This window comes from Falco naumanni, chromosome 11, assembly GCF_017639655.2.
Source record: "Falco naumanni isolate bFalNau1 chromosome 11, bFalNau1.pat, whole genome shotgun sequence".
In the NCBI taxonomy this organism is placed as follows: Eukaryota; Metazoa; Chordata; class Aves; order Falconiformes; family Falconidae; genus Falco; species Falco naumanni.
The window spans coordinates 14,970,680-14,985,730 of NC_054064.1; the positions used below are offsets into that span (position 1 = coordinate 14,970,680).

A 15,051-nucleotide genomic window follows, 5' to 3' on the forward strand; every position below is an offset into this window, starting at 1 on the left:
TACAACAGAAACCTGTAAGCAAATTGAAAGTGCTGTTTAGGATTCATAGAGGAACAAAATGCATACTCCATCTCTGACATAATTTGTCTTGAGGTTTATGAAATAATTTTTCATTGGATTATAATATTTAAAGTAATTAAAGATACAATTTGCTGTTTAATAAACAGTGTGTTTTGTAACTTCATTAAAGATGCTGCCTTTCTTAATTGTAATGGTCCAAAAGGTTGTCAGTGAACTGTACATTAACTGCAGAGATAATAATGATTTTATATGCTAATAATTTTTAAATGAATAACTCATGTAGGTTTTCAGCCACATGGGGAAAACAATTTACATTCCTAAAGCTTACTTTGGTATTAACCCCTTTACTTGGGGAGATTGGATATCCTTGCATAAAATGTTCATTTGTTTTACATTAGCACTAATGCAAGCATGTAGGACCCACTGGTGTGAAAGGAATAAAAGCAGCAGCATTAGACAAGCATGAACATTTCAGAGAGAAATCCTTGTTAGAGGGACCTATTGGGACCGTGTAACTTGATTTTCTATTTATTGATCAGATGCTTCTTGGTTTTGTTACCATTTGAAACTCCACTGGGAGAGAATCTTCCTGATGTAGTACTGCAAATGCAAAAATATGCACCAGGAAGACACTAAGGACTCATGCTTTCTCCTTGGTATGCTTGTGTGGCTGGACTAACATTACTATGGGTTGGATGCCATGTTGGGGAACCATATGCTCTCTTGGGAGTATTTGCACCATTGGCTGCAAGCAGTTTTAGGCATCTAGTTATAACTTTCTGAAACAGTCGTGTCTCTGGACATGGCCATCTCTTCATGGACTGAAAAGTGACATAGGTTCCTACTTCTTTGACACTTTAAGTATCACAAAATGTAATTGCTTAACATAAGAAGTATAAACTTCCCATTTTGAATTTTTTATTAGCCATCAAAAGAATAAGCTTAAGAAGAAGAAGGAGCTTGTGTGAGTGCCTGTGCAGATTTCTGCACCTGTAAGGCAAGTTACTTGACCAGTGATCTTCAGTGACAGTTTCACTTCATGTTCTTGACTGCTGCGTGTTGGTTGAGGAGGCATTTTGGAGATCTTCAGCATAATTTCTCTGTCTGTTTTCTAGATAGTAGCCTTACAGCATCTGAGCTTCTACTGCTGCATTGTATTTCTGACCAAGAGTACCAGATTTAGCTCCCTGTCATAGTATGTGAAACACCCAAGGAGAACTCGGGCAGTTGAAGAAAATGGTGTAACTAATTAATAAAGACACTCTGAATAGTTTCATATAAACTACAATGTATGCTGATGTTGGGAAGGAATTCAGATTTAATTAATTAATTTAAAAAACCTTAGACAATTTATAACTTTTTTCTGTCATTCACCCATACTCACAATAGGGTCTGGTCAAAGTATGACCTTGCTTAGTTATTTCCAGTATGTGAAAGTATGCAGGGCTAGCTGTATAGTTGGTTTAGTGTTTCTCAGCTGAACTAGTTGTGCAGGAGAGTATCACTTTAGCAGGATATTTACATAAAACTCCTTGCTACAGCTGCTTTTAAAAGGAAAGGCAGATAAATATGTGCTTAATGATAAGGACATTGATGTGAAGTGGGTAAATGACCCGAGTGAGAATGCTCATTGACCCTCCAGCATGTTACAAGAGTGTCGTATTTGTTGCAGCGTGCTCTATGCTGACACACAGCATGTGACAATCTGAGAAGATAAAGCCTCTGACGATGCATACTTATTATTCACCTGCAATTATAAAACTGTGTGCTGTTTTTCTTAATTAATAGTGAACACTAGAGCATAGTCATGTGGAAAGTGTCTCTTCAGAATGCTGCTTTAAAGAAATGAGTAAGTCTTCTCAAATGTTTGATAGATGATTCATGGCATTGGAGCTGCTGCTGACGAGCCAATATAGCCAAGCCTATAAATATGCAGTTACAAGAACTCTGGAAACATGCGTTCTGGTAGCGTGACAGATTCAAAAAGCACTTCTGCCGGAGTAGGTTTCTAAAGTTGCTTTCTTCCTGTTCAACATTCAGATACTGCTGTCTAATTAGACTAATTGGCTGGCAAATTTGTCCTCTTTTAAATAAAATTAGTTTGGAGGTGAGAGAACAAATATCATCAGAAACCTGAATTACTCTTTTTTTTCCATAATGATTGTTTCTTTTTAACAGAGCAGAACTAGGCTTTATTATTTCTAGGGAATTTCTGTTTAATTTACTGTATATGACGCATTTTCAGAAGGAATGAAAATTGGCAGTCTATTTATAAACCTTTAAACAAAGTAATCATAACAGAATGACCGATCTCCACCTTGCCTACAGTGGCAGTAATGGATACAGCTCTAACAAATAACTGTGTCCTGATGGTATTTTAACAAAACGAGCTGGCTTTAAGTCAGTACATGTGCATTTTCCTGTATTGTCTTTTGAAGATCCAAAATACACTGCGGATAATGAGAATGAATGATAGCTTAGATGTGTTCTTTCCTTGAACTGCTGGTTGTATTAAATCCACAGCTCCTGTGCAGACGACCTACAAATCTATAACATCCGTTTCAGATGAATTTGGAAACAAGGGGCTGCATTCTTTTATTCTTGGTCCAGAGATTAAAATTGATCACGGGAGACACAAGGGAGCAGATTTTAGTATCACAGCTCAATGTGGTTAACTGGGATAGTGCACAGCTTCTGTTCTGCTTAACTGTGCGCATGCAGGTTACAAATATTATTGATTGCGAGGGTCAGTGAAGGCTGGAGGGAGGTTACATTGCTTGATGTTATTTGGTAATTTTTAAGGGGCAAGAGCTATGAACCCTCGTAGCAGCTGGGACAGGTACAGTTTAAATCTGACAAATGGAGATTTATGTTTGTGTGAGCTGGCAAAGCCCTTCAGGTAGAAATAATAAATGGAAATTTGATAGGTTGTTTTATCATAGGTCAAATAATGTGCTGTAGAAGAAGGGGAAAAAAAGATTTAATTATTACCTTTTCATCAGAATGCACTGATGATAGGTTTTCAGTTGTAGATCTGCGCTGCAGCGAAATTAATAATGTTTAGATGTCTTTTTTTTGAGGCATCCTTTTAAAATCTATGTAGAGATGGTTTACCTGAAGTGATTAAAAAATGCAGTGTAGGCGGAATGATACAGGAGTAATTACTGAATAAGTTTTATAGCATCTTTTTGTTCTTCTATGTGGACAAAACCAGTGTATTAATACTCTTAAGATAAAACGATATCATATGTTGAACAAGAACTGGGAAACAATATTTGTTTCCTATATTGAAATTTCAGATAGAGTGGTAATTATTCAGTAGCTTTTGGAAGACATTGCTGGTTTACGCTGAAGACTTTTATATTTAAAAAGAAAAAAGTTTTAGGTGGATCCTTGTTACATTTTAAAAACAGAAATAAACAGAAAATGCTAATTTTGCAATTATTATTTAGTGGGTTGGATTTTCTTCCTGCATAAGTAAGATTTTAGAAGTATTTAATATAGAAAGTTATATAGGGTGCAAAGCTGTAACTGATCCAGCCTACTGTTTTATAGTCACTATATTCAAATAGAATGGAAACTTTGGAAGTAGCATGCAACAGAATAATAGTGGGCTTTAAGAGAAACCCACTACTATTATAGTTAAATATTTCTGTGATGCTGAACTGTTGTATTTTATCAAATAATGTAAACAATGTTACAAAAAATCAGAGTTTATATGTGTAACATTTTGATACCACCTATCAGCTATTTTATCACTATCATATCAAAAGTACAGGACAATTTTAGCTACTGTAAGTTGATGTTGTTTCAGTACACCTCACTGCAGCTTCATTGCTGTAGAGTGCCTGAGATCTGACTGAAATTATTACTCCAGAATATGAATTACTTAATTATTCCTCATATATTTCCACAGGATGAATTTGCTGCCTTAGATGGATTTTTTTTTTTTTCTTTTTTTCAATCATTGCTTTGCAAGAGTGTGGAGGCATAGTATTTATTTTTCTTTGTGATGCCAACCAGGCATTTATGTTTTTTTCTTTGGGAATGTTTTATGCCAGTTTTCTTCTCATTTTATGCGTTTCCTGCATATTTACCATATGTAGCTTCTATTAATTCAGCTTTTCAAATTTTTTTCCAATTTTTTTGAAATAAAAAAATTAATATGAAGAGATGTTTCCTATGCTAACATTTGATTTTCCCTTTGTAAATTTTAATTGACTTTGATTATTCCAATATGCCAGTGTGACTGTTTACAAACTGGACATAGTAGACAAGTAAGTTATAATGAATCTACTTGGAGAAAGATATTGTATCTATTGCAAACAGCTATTGTAATATTTTCTGCTTTCTTTTCAGGAGACTTGCACCCAGTCTCTCCATCAGTTTGTTTTGCTTTCACTTTTACATACTCAGATTTTCTATACTGTATAAAAATCACTTTACTGTGACATATGGTTTCTGAGATGATGTATTTTGGTGTTCTTCAAGTTACTGCTAGACAGTCCTCAAGGAGATGATCCTGCTTTTGTGACCACTTCAGCACTGTTTACTGAACAACAGGAAGCATGGGGGCCAGTTTTCTTCTCTAACGTGGTGCAGCGTATCACACTGACAAATAGTATCTGGCTGGTGTCTGGAGGAAACACAGCCCCCCTGTGTCTTTCCTTTGGCATGTTAGTGCTAGGAACAGACTTGTAGAATGAAGAGGGAAAGGAACTGACAACGCTAGCATGTCAGATCTTAAACTTCAGCATCCCTGCTATGCTGGTTCAGGGATGCTACTGAATAATGACAGCGTGTGCCAGTGGTGAGAAGTAACCAAATTGCAGTCAGAACTAAAAATCCAGTTCAGTAATATTGTAAGCAAACTGGAGAAAGCTCTTTTCCTGGATGGAATGGTGCTTTCTTATATCAGAGATGGATTTGACTGAGACTACTAAATGCATTTTTGCTAGTGACCTTTTCAGGTTTGTCGCCAGTATAACAAATGTTACCGAGATGACATAAGAAAGGTTTGCAGCAATATTCCAGTTTATTTTTTACAGGAGATGTTTCTTCAGTTACTCTGTATTACAATTTACAGAACTCTTATGTTCTACAAATCAAGATTCATAGCAAACTGTTTCAGTGCTTTAAGTCCTGCAATAAACAATAGCAGGCAGAACAGAACCAGGGGGAATGTAAGCAGGCGTCTGCATTCATCCTTCTCTATGATGAGGTTTACTTCATAGTAATCTTCACATTTCAGCCAGTTTTTTCACCAAGACTACCATCTAACTTCCTAGCATCCTCAATTTTATTATTAATTCATATATGGACAACATTGTCAGTTTCCAACCTGAGAAGAAAGGTTAGAATTCCCATCTGTACCTTAGTTTAGGAAGCTGTATTTCTTTGTCCAACCTAGTGTCGCTTCTTCTGGTGTGTCCTTTAAAGAATTAGGTTTTTAAAACACTTTGTGATACTATATGCTTCAGTAATGCTTCTGTATATGATACTATATGCATTCAGTATATGTTTCTGAGGTAAGCATTTTAGAAGTGTTTTTAGAATGTAAGTGCTCAAGTCAGACTGGGAGTTGAAAATATTTCTGGTGCTTAATTTAATAGCCAGATACTGAGAATTGCAAAATCACCACATAATTTCTCCAGATCTTCGTTTAATCATCTTGAAACACTGACGGTTTTCACTAAAATACATTACCTTAGTCATATTTGAGTGTTACTCTGATAATATCCCAAGTGCGGGTCCCATATATTGACCGTAGTAAAATTAAGAAGAGCAGTTGTGACTGAGCATAGGCTGTGGAGTGCAGGCTAAAGCCTTGAGAAAAGCTGGACTGATTACAATATAACCAGATTGGGGGTGGACTCTGTACTTGATGATGCTAATGAGTTATGGTTCCCCTGCAGGCATTTTGGTCAATGTTAGATGTCAATCTGATCTGAACATGGGATCATTAAATATGGTGAGGACAGACCACAAGGCTGCAGAGTTTTGTAACCCAAGATCAGACATACAACACCGATTGTGTGGTCATAATCCTAATTTCCATCACTCACATGGGAATCACAGGCAGAGTTTAGAATCAATCCATCTGCAGTTTCCGATACCTATTTATGCAATATTGGCTGCTTCTAAACTGGGATTGGACAATGGGCTTCAAAGAGAAGCTGGATTATAAGAACAATAGTTCTGGCTGATCTGACTACTTCATTCCTGTTATTTCAGCATCGTTTGCAAGAGCTCAGATCTTTGTCTCTGTGTCTAATTTGGCAGCAAACTAAGGTGTGAGACCTATAGACTGCATTACTACCAGGTTCAGCTACTTATTCAGATGTATTTAAAAGATACTACGGTATGGACATATAGCTGTTAGAAGTTAAAATGAACTGCGGCATTTGTCCATGGATCTTGTTGATAGGTGTGAAGGGTGTTCTTTCACATATGCTGTACAGTGTTCATTCTGACTTGGAGGTAAGAAAAGGATAACCCAAGTGTCTTGTAGTTCTTTTTTCCCCTTTTCAATGAACAAGGCTTTTAGCCATCATTAGGGAATTACTCCTACAAACCTTGCAAGTATACCTATTCCAAAATAAAGAAATCATTAATAAAAAACAGTAAAAAGGAGCAGTTATATTACAAAATAAATCTACCAGGCTTACAAAGAAAACAAATTTGAAAGAGCCACCTGCTGTGGAGATGAGGCAGTAATCTCAACAGCAGGAAATAAAAGGGAAGAGGAAGAAAATACAAAAGCATAGACATTAAAAAAGTAATTAAAACACTTATCTCCATCGACATACATAGCAAACAAAAAAAAAATCAACCACCTAGAAAACATACTCTATTGAACCTCACAACAGGAAGTAACAAAGCTGCCACCATAAAAACAATCTCCAGCAAAACGAGAGAGATCCTTTAAAAATTCAAGCCTCAGAAGTATTTACTAATGTGTTAATCACTAATGGACTGACCTTGAGAGGAGCTGAGCACCTGCAGAGCATTTGCAACTTTACTGGGCATTTAGTCTTTCAGAATCAAACCTTTAAAAGTGTAGAAAGAGTAACTCTTTAGATACCAATGGCTTTCTGTTCCATTTCTGATGAGTGTCATAGCACTGATGGTAATGGTGCATTTTGTATGATCAGCTATGTGGCACAGCTTAGGTACCATATTTGGATAATGTATTTCAGTATGGCTCATATCTAAATTGTTGTGTAATATGTAACGTTGATCCATGGACAGCAATATTATCAATATTTATATGAATGACTGTGACTTCTTACAAACAAATAGGTTGAGCATATGCCGCTGCATACAAATAGGTTCTATCGTGTCTAGGGAAAACTGTAAATTTGACAGTTAAGAGAATTCACTGTTTCAATGTTATCTTTCAAGAAAATACTTTAATGTACTTAAAACTCATCATCCAATTCCCACAATTCAGGGATTGTGTGACATAAAGCTGCTTTAAATACATAGATTTTGATCTCAATTTCCCCAGACCACAAACTAGACTTGTTGAAGAACAGGGCATTCAAAAATATTAAAGGATGCTTATGCACTTGGAATTTACAGTATGTTCTTTCTTCTCTGGTGTGCACCTTTGTAGTCACACTGACCATCTGGTACCTGTAGTCGCAAGTCTCTGGGCAAGTGTGAAACGCCATCAGAACTGTCACATCTGAAGTACTTTCATATGGTTGCAAAAGGAGCAAGTTGGAGCACTAGGTGGATGAAAGCTCAGGGAGATGGGACAAAATTAGTACTTTTCTGTTAATTCAAAAGGACCCTTTTGGAAGGGAAATGGTGGGTTTAGAAATTTACCTTCAGAGAGCAATTATTTTAGCTTTGTATCTGCTTTAGCACATCTTTTTGAGTAAATAAGAAATCCGTATAAACAGACATTGTTAACAAAAACAACTTATCAGGCCATGTCAGTTCCTCTCTTAAAATTTGTATCAGTCTGTCCATCAGCATTCCATGGCTCCTTTGCCCAGGGCACATGAGTGGGCACAACTTGTTATTCCTATTCCTCAAGCTTGCCAAAGGTGAGGAATTGCTGGTATAAAACCTCTGCTGCCTCATTACTGGGCAGCGTTCAAGTTTCTTACACCGATTAGCAGGCTCGGCTGGCTTAGCCTCTCAGGTGTTATTTCAGGAGACTTGCGTTGCTACCAGAGCAGACATGCAGCTAATCGTATATTTCTTCTGCCCACATCCAGTTTCTTACGAGATTCTGCATTTTCATAATGCAGTAGATTCTGACAGTTCAAGGCTTTCCACCTGGTCTTGGGATCTCTTGGGCCTCCCTCCCTTGGCAGATCCCTGTCAGGGCAGCTGGGAAGGGCAGAAGAAGTGTTCTCCTTGCAAATGTGATTTTTCAAAATCTTGTTTGACTCCAAAACATAAGCAGGCTTTCATGGATATGGCAAAAGGTGGAAAGACCTTCCTACCCTCTGAATTTCTGCGTGATGCTCCATATTTGTATGGCATGAGAACATTTAAAAAAAAAAAAAAAGGAAAAAAAGTCTGGTGAGTTGGTGAATGGAGTTTGATTTTGGTTTTGGTTTCCTAGTGTAAAAGGTAGAAAAATGCATGTGCATAGACAGTGGATCCAATTTTTGTTGTTTTCTTTTGAATTCAATTTGGATAAATTTATAAATGTCATCTTGAAACAAAGTTGAAAGATTAATTATAAAATAAACTTGTCAAAATAGTGTCTTAGCTTTAAAAAAAAAATAGTTCTTGGTATATTCAAACACAGATTGCATTCACATGCCTGAATTTACTTTTTTTACCTGTAGGTAAGGGGTTGGTAAAAACAATTCAGCCAGTTTTGATCTTGTCAGGATAGCAACAGCTAAGAATGCAAAGAGAGGGAATATTCTTGAAGGATCCTAGTTCTTCAGTTGTTTATCTGGTCAAGCTTAAGTTTTTCCAAAATGTGGTATTATCATAATTAAAAATTAAGCAAACCAAGCTTTTCAGTGTTTGATGTGAGAAAAATCAGAAGACCTCACAATGCTCTACTAAGTTTTGTCCCTGTAGGCTACTATGTACTTACACTCATCTTCAGCTCCATGTTTTTTGTCTGGACATTGTTTTCAGTCAGCTGCCAAGGAAAACTACATTTGATCCTTACCAAGGACAAGGGCTTATTTTGTATGTCAGTTACTAAGACTGGCTGAGAAGTTCATTTGAAACTTCAGATCTGCCCAAACATGTCACATTTACGTAATCCAAATGAGTTCGGGTTCGAAGGCATTCCTGTTTCTGGGGAGAGGGGATTTGATCAAAGTAGGAGAGAGGGAGATTTGTATTTCTGTGTTTCTATTCCCAGTTTAGTTTAACTTTCCAGACCAGGCTAATAGTTACAGAGATAGCAGCAGTTCTTATTTCCTTTCCAGGTTTAGCTGACTGATGTATTGATGCCTTGATTTATTTGGTGCAGCAACCAAGTGGACTAGGTGCATTGTTCTGCATGCCAATCCCTTACGTTGTATACGTGTCATTCTGGTGCATTGCCTTGTATATCTGACAAATTGACCCTAATCATGTAGTGATAAATATTTCAACTGGACTAGGGAATTGTGAGAGGATTCTGTCTCCTTAAACGGAGACGATGGACTTCACGCTGCCAGTTGAGAAAATTAACATGCATCAGTGTTGTGAGAACAAAGAGTACGAGAGTTTGATAGGAAGCAAATGTTGTTTTTTGTAAAAAATATCTATATGTATGCATGTGTATTTTTGTATATATATATACAAGATAGAAAAATGGGAGGTTAAAGCCCATGTTTTCCAAAGCCACTGTTACAGTGAATGTCAGACAGGGCAGAGACGCTGATGCTGTGGTGTGGCCCACTGGAGAAGGGGCTGTGGGGATCAAGTGAAGGGAAGAAGGGAAGAGGGCCTTATATTAAAGGAATAGTGATGCTTACGGAGAGATAGCTGGAGCATCTGAAGACAAAAGGCTGGGCCTAGCAAACCAGAGGGTCAGGAACAGAGATGAATTGCTTTCTGCGCTGTACCTGACCCAGACTGGGGCTGTCTTGATTAGCTTTTGCAAAGCTGAACTAGATCTGTCATGCAAGCTGTTACTTTCGTGATGTTTCTACTTTCTCTCTTCTTAGTAAATGCTGTTTTCCACAGCCCATGAGGCTTCATTGTGTGGTTTGGGTATCAGTCGTTTCAGAAGCTCGTTCCCTGGCATCAGCAGGTAAAGGAGCCAAGGCTTCAGGAAGCCCAGGGCTTTGGCTGCAGAAGGCAGGGGCCAGGCATTGCCCTTTGCTTCTCCGTGGATGTGCTAAGGCCATCAGAACACCACCAGTGGAACTGTCTTTCTAGGCTACCTCCTCTTGGTTACCCTTCAGAAGAGTTGTTCTTCAGTGCAGGTGAAGGAAATAATTGTTATCACTAGATTTTGGTATAGGTTATTTTAAGACTGCAGACCTAGAATAGTGAAAGATTGTTTCAGAACAAGAAATACCAAGTAATAAATATAAAAGCCTTTTAGATAGCTTGCAGGTGGATTCAGAGAGCACAGAACTGACTGCCATTGGCTTCAGCCTAAAACCTAGGGGAAAGACCTCATGTTTGTCTAAGCACTTTTTCTTGGGTGGCTCCTGGCTATTTTGTGCTATTGTGTGATTTCCCTTTTGCTAAAGGATCTCTGATTTATCTTCAAAAGATATTTCTCTTAGTTCATTATTTTGACCTAAATTGTGTGTTTCATAGATGACTGGGATTTTTTACATCTTATTTTTTCTTTAAAACCATTTGCTCAAAACTACATTTTTCCTCTACAGCTGTTTTTTTTCATCAAATGTTCTCTCCCAAGAGGCTGTTGGCTATTTATCAATATTTGATCTGTCTGTAAAGCGTACTTCTGTGGGGTGGCTGTTTATTATGAAATGGTGTCTCTCTAAAGTGGATCTTATCATTTCTTGATCTTTTTCTCTGTTTGTCTGCCTCTTTCTTAGCTAGCCTAGTGGCTTTAGGAAGTACTCAATCTCTATTTTAATAAAATTAAATGCAGTCACTATAATGGCAAATACTAAACAGCGAAAGGAGATACATCAGAATCCAGCGCATCCAGTATAACTTCTGGCCGATGCTTAGCAATGAGCTGGAAACTGTGCCAGGTGTTTATAAGAGAAAAATCCCTTGAATTTCCTTCAAATATAAAAATTGCAAAATTGTTTTTCATGGAGTTTTCACAAAATGGAAATAGAAAAAATAAATAGCAGAAAATACTATGTATGCTGACTACCTCTTAGGGTTTTGGTTTTTTTTTGTCATATCAGCCAGGCTAAACATTATTGAATCCAATGTCGTCTTAATCGAGCTCCTTTGATTTCAGTGACACTGAACTAGCGATGAACCTGAACCGTGGACATTGCAACATTCCCTTAATTCTATTCTTTCTTCAGCCTATGGGAACCAAATTACTGATGCTGCTGAAGACAAATTCGTTTTCATTAGGAGATGATAAAAGCAGCAAACATAAGTGGGGAAAAAATATTTGTGAGGGTTTCTCCTTGTTTTGAATGGGGATAGATGTTAAGTAGAAAGGAAATGATCTTTAACACGGGCTGCATGTCTCACTAGTGACATGAATGTTTCTTCCAAGAGTAAACTGAGGCTTCTGAGCTGGTTTACAGATGCCTCAGTAGAAGTAGTTGCATTACTCTGTCCTCTGCCTGTAGGCAGTCATTGGGAACTTTTTCCGAGGTACTCTTGTTGCCTTAGGTGATTATGCAATATATACATAGAGGAAAACCCATGCAGTTCTAAAAATAATTTCTTTAATGTATTTTACATATTGTACTTTCAATAGTACTAAGTATTTCTGGCAGCCTCTTAAGATATCCATTATTCATTCTTCATTAGCTGATATTCCAGTCTGCCCAGGAAGTACAGCGTTCAAAGGTCTTGAAGTTCAGGATGTGCCAGTACTTTCTAACCTTACTTTTCTTAGTACCCAATTATAGATCAGTGGCGTTTTGAAATTCAGATATTTAGCAACTGAGTCGTGATATTTTTTTAATAGAGATCATGAAAGTGCTCAATGATGTGAGATTTGTGAAATGCAAAAATGTTGGGTTTTTTTTCTTTGCTTTTTAGCTTGTAAGCCACAGAGAGTATGTTTTCATTTTCTTCACTAAGACTTAGAACTAAAAATATACTTTTTTTTCTTCTTGTATTACAGTAACTTAATTCAGGAATTTAGAGGTTTAAGAAACTCCCTCATATGAGGTTACTCACAGAAAATCCTAAGCTTTCTTATGACTGAATCCTGATCTTACGCTGCACTGAGACACATTTTTGCTTCTTCAGTAGTATAAAAAGGCCCTAAACCTTCCCTACTTGGAACAGCACGCCTCAAAGTGCAATCCTGCTTTATTGTTGACACTAACATGGTGTTGTTGGGGTTTTCCAGACCAATATGTCTCAAAGCAGAGGAAGATTAGTCTGCTGCCATCCATGACTGGGAATGGAGGCAACACAGATTGCTTTGCATGCTCCAGTTCTGCCTGCTTGCTCTGAGAACTGCTCGGTTCTCATGTGTTTTCTTAAAAAATTGTTGACGTTTACTCCGTTTCAGTATGTAATTATTAATTAGCATCCTTTGACAATATTAAGGATTTTTAAATGTAAATATGGAAGTCAAGGCTCTGTTGAAAATACCCTGATAGATCATTGCATTTGCATGAAAAAAAAGTTTCAACTTCTGTGTCAGCTAGGCTGTTTTTTTGTGCTGTCCAAATGTTCACACAGCAACAAGAAGATATTCTTTGATAATTGGAAGATTGTTTTTGTTGCTTTCTTTTAATTGAAAGATATTTGTTGCTATTATTGGTTCTGAAGTGTATCCCTGTCTGTTTCCTGTGGCTTGTTTATAAATGTGTGCTATTAATAACTATAAATAAATGTCAGCCAGTAAGGACTTTGGGATTTTGAGAAAACAATCAAGGATGGCAAAAAATGGTGGCATACAAATACAGGTAAGACAGATGTAGAGCATTGCCATCTGTCCTCCTCTCCTCATTAGTTAGGCTGTGTATTATTGCCTCGTTTGTATTATTCGCAGAAAAATGCTTCAAAACCAAGGGAATAAAAGCATTTCACAGCACTAAGAGTAACACACGCGTGCAAAGAGTAACACACGCGTGCAGGTAAATCAATACAAGAAAAGCTTACAAGAGTCTTCTCTCCCCCAGTAGCTTCCCTGCTTTTGGCACCCTGTATATCCTGTTCTCTCTAACCCTTTCCTCTGCATTTGTTTTTGTATGAGTTATATGAGTACACAAGGTTACTCAACAACCTTATTTTCAAGTGCTGGTATTATTAAAAGATCACCAGTTATGTAAGCTACAGACTACAAACATGAAACTACAGTCATTTGTGGAGGCTTTGTAGAAGTGTTTGTATTGAGGACATTTTTGAGAATGACCAATATATATTTCACATTATAAACACATTGAAATTTCCTTTGTCGTTCTGATATGCCTTAAAATATCTATTTTAGGTTTGCCAGAACCAAACAGAGACAGTATTTTCCAGGGGCTGAGAATGGATCAAGGATTCTACACATCTAAAGACTTCTTACCTTTGGTCGCAATGGCAAGTAAACCAGGTGTGTGGTGCTGTGTTTTCATTGTAATCATGTTTGGTAAGTCATGAGGCGTTACTGATATTCCAAAACGGATGGCCGGTTACACAGCAGTACAGCCAGTTATGGAGCGCCTCCCGGTGAATAGGTCTGGGGCAGGGTTTTCTCTTGGTGAGTTGCAACCTCAGGAGTGTGGTCAGGAAGGTCAGTCTTAGAGACTGTAAAGCAAATAGTCATATATAAAAAATCTAGGCACATGGCAAATCATTACCCTTAAGAAATTACATTTGCTACTATGAATTATATTAAAAAAATACCATAAGCTTCTAATTTGTTCTCATTTGTATATATTATCTTGATATAAATAGTATATATAAGATGGTCTTGAAAAAATCTGATGTTAAAGGAGGTGTTGCTGACCCATACAGGCAGCTGCTTGGTATGTTGTTGATAAATGAGCCCAAGTCATTTGTTGCATGTTTTACAAGACAGTTAAGGGAGCACTAGTTCCTTACCCAGAGAACTTACAGTCTAAGACTCAGGACAACAGTAGTATGCCAGGAGTTAGTAAGACAGCGCTCAGTTCATAGGCACCAAAAGCAGTCTTCTATGCTTTCACATCATTGAGTACAGATATGGCTGTGTTTACTCCCCAAGGATTATGGCTGCTTTCAGTGGCCCTGAATGTAAATCATAAGCCCCAGATGGATGTATGACATTGGGCTTGTGATTTCTATGCCACGTTCCCTCGTGGTCTAGATTTCCTCAGCGTGTTGATAAAAAAGAAATTCCATGGACAATTTTCTGGGCATATACTTAGTGCAGTATGTAGTATTGTACATATGACCACATATTTAACTGCACATATACTTTTCGTATCTACAGATAAGATTTTCTTCTGAGCATTCAGAAACTTCTTTTGACATCATATAGGGTTGTGCGCTTATTTAGTAGACTTTCCATAACCATTGTGTTGAAGAATGTGTCTTCTGCGGCAAAGTATTCTGCATATAAAAGTAAAGTTTATTACCCCATTTAATGCAAAATATTTAGGAAGGGAGATTCTGCATCCCATCTGTCCCATCTCTCTGCTGTTTTGATCAAATGCTTATTTCTGTCTGTTTTCTTCAGCTCAAATGGGTTGGGAGAAAAGGGTGGGTTGTGGGGTTTTTTTCTAAGAAAGAGATGTTTAAAAATGAAACAGATTGAGAATCTGCACAGCAAAACATTTGTAGACTAACAAAGGAAAAAATAAATCCTGCAAAACAATCCCCTCTTGTAATATTTTTGACTAAGATACTTTATAGAATTCCATGTGGACACGTAGCACTCATGTACTGTAAATTGCCTGCCTGTATGAGGATCTATATACTGTGATCTGCATCTTTTAAAATGTTGCAAAGTAG

General features: G+C 37.3%; 1 protein-coding gene across 1 annotated transcript in view; it reads left to right on the plus strand.

Moving 5' to 3' along the window:
- Positions 1–15,051, plus strand: part of DPYD (dihydropyrimidine dehydrogenase) — a 367,931-nt gene that overhangs the window by 152,259 nt on the left and 200,621 nt on the right. The window contains exon 9 of the mRNA XM_040610420.1: positions 13,562–13,669. Coding sequence (XP_040466354.1) covers positions 13,562–13,669 — 108 coding nt within the window. The remainder of the gene's footprint in view (positions 1–13,561; positions 13,670–15,051) is intronic.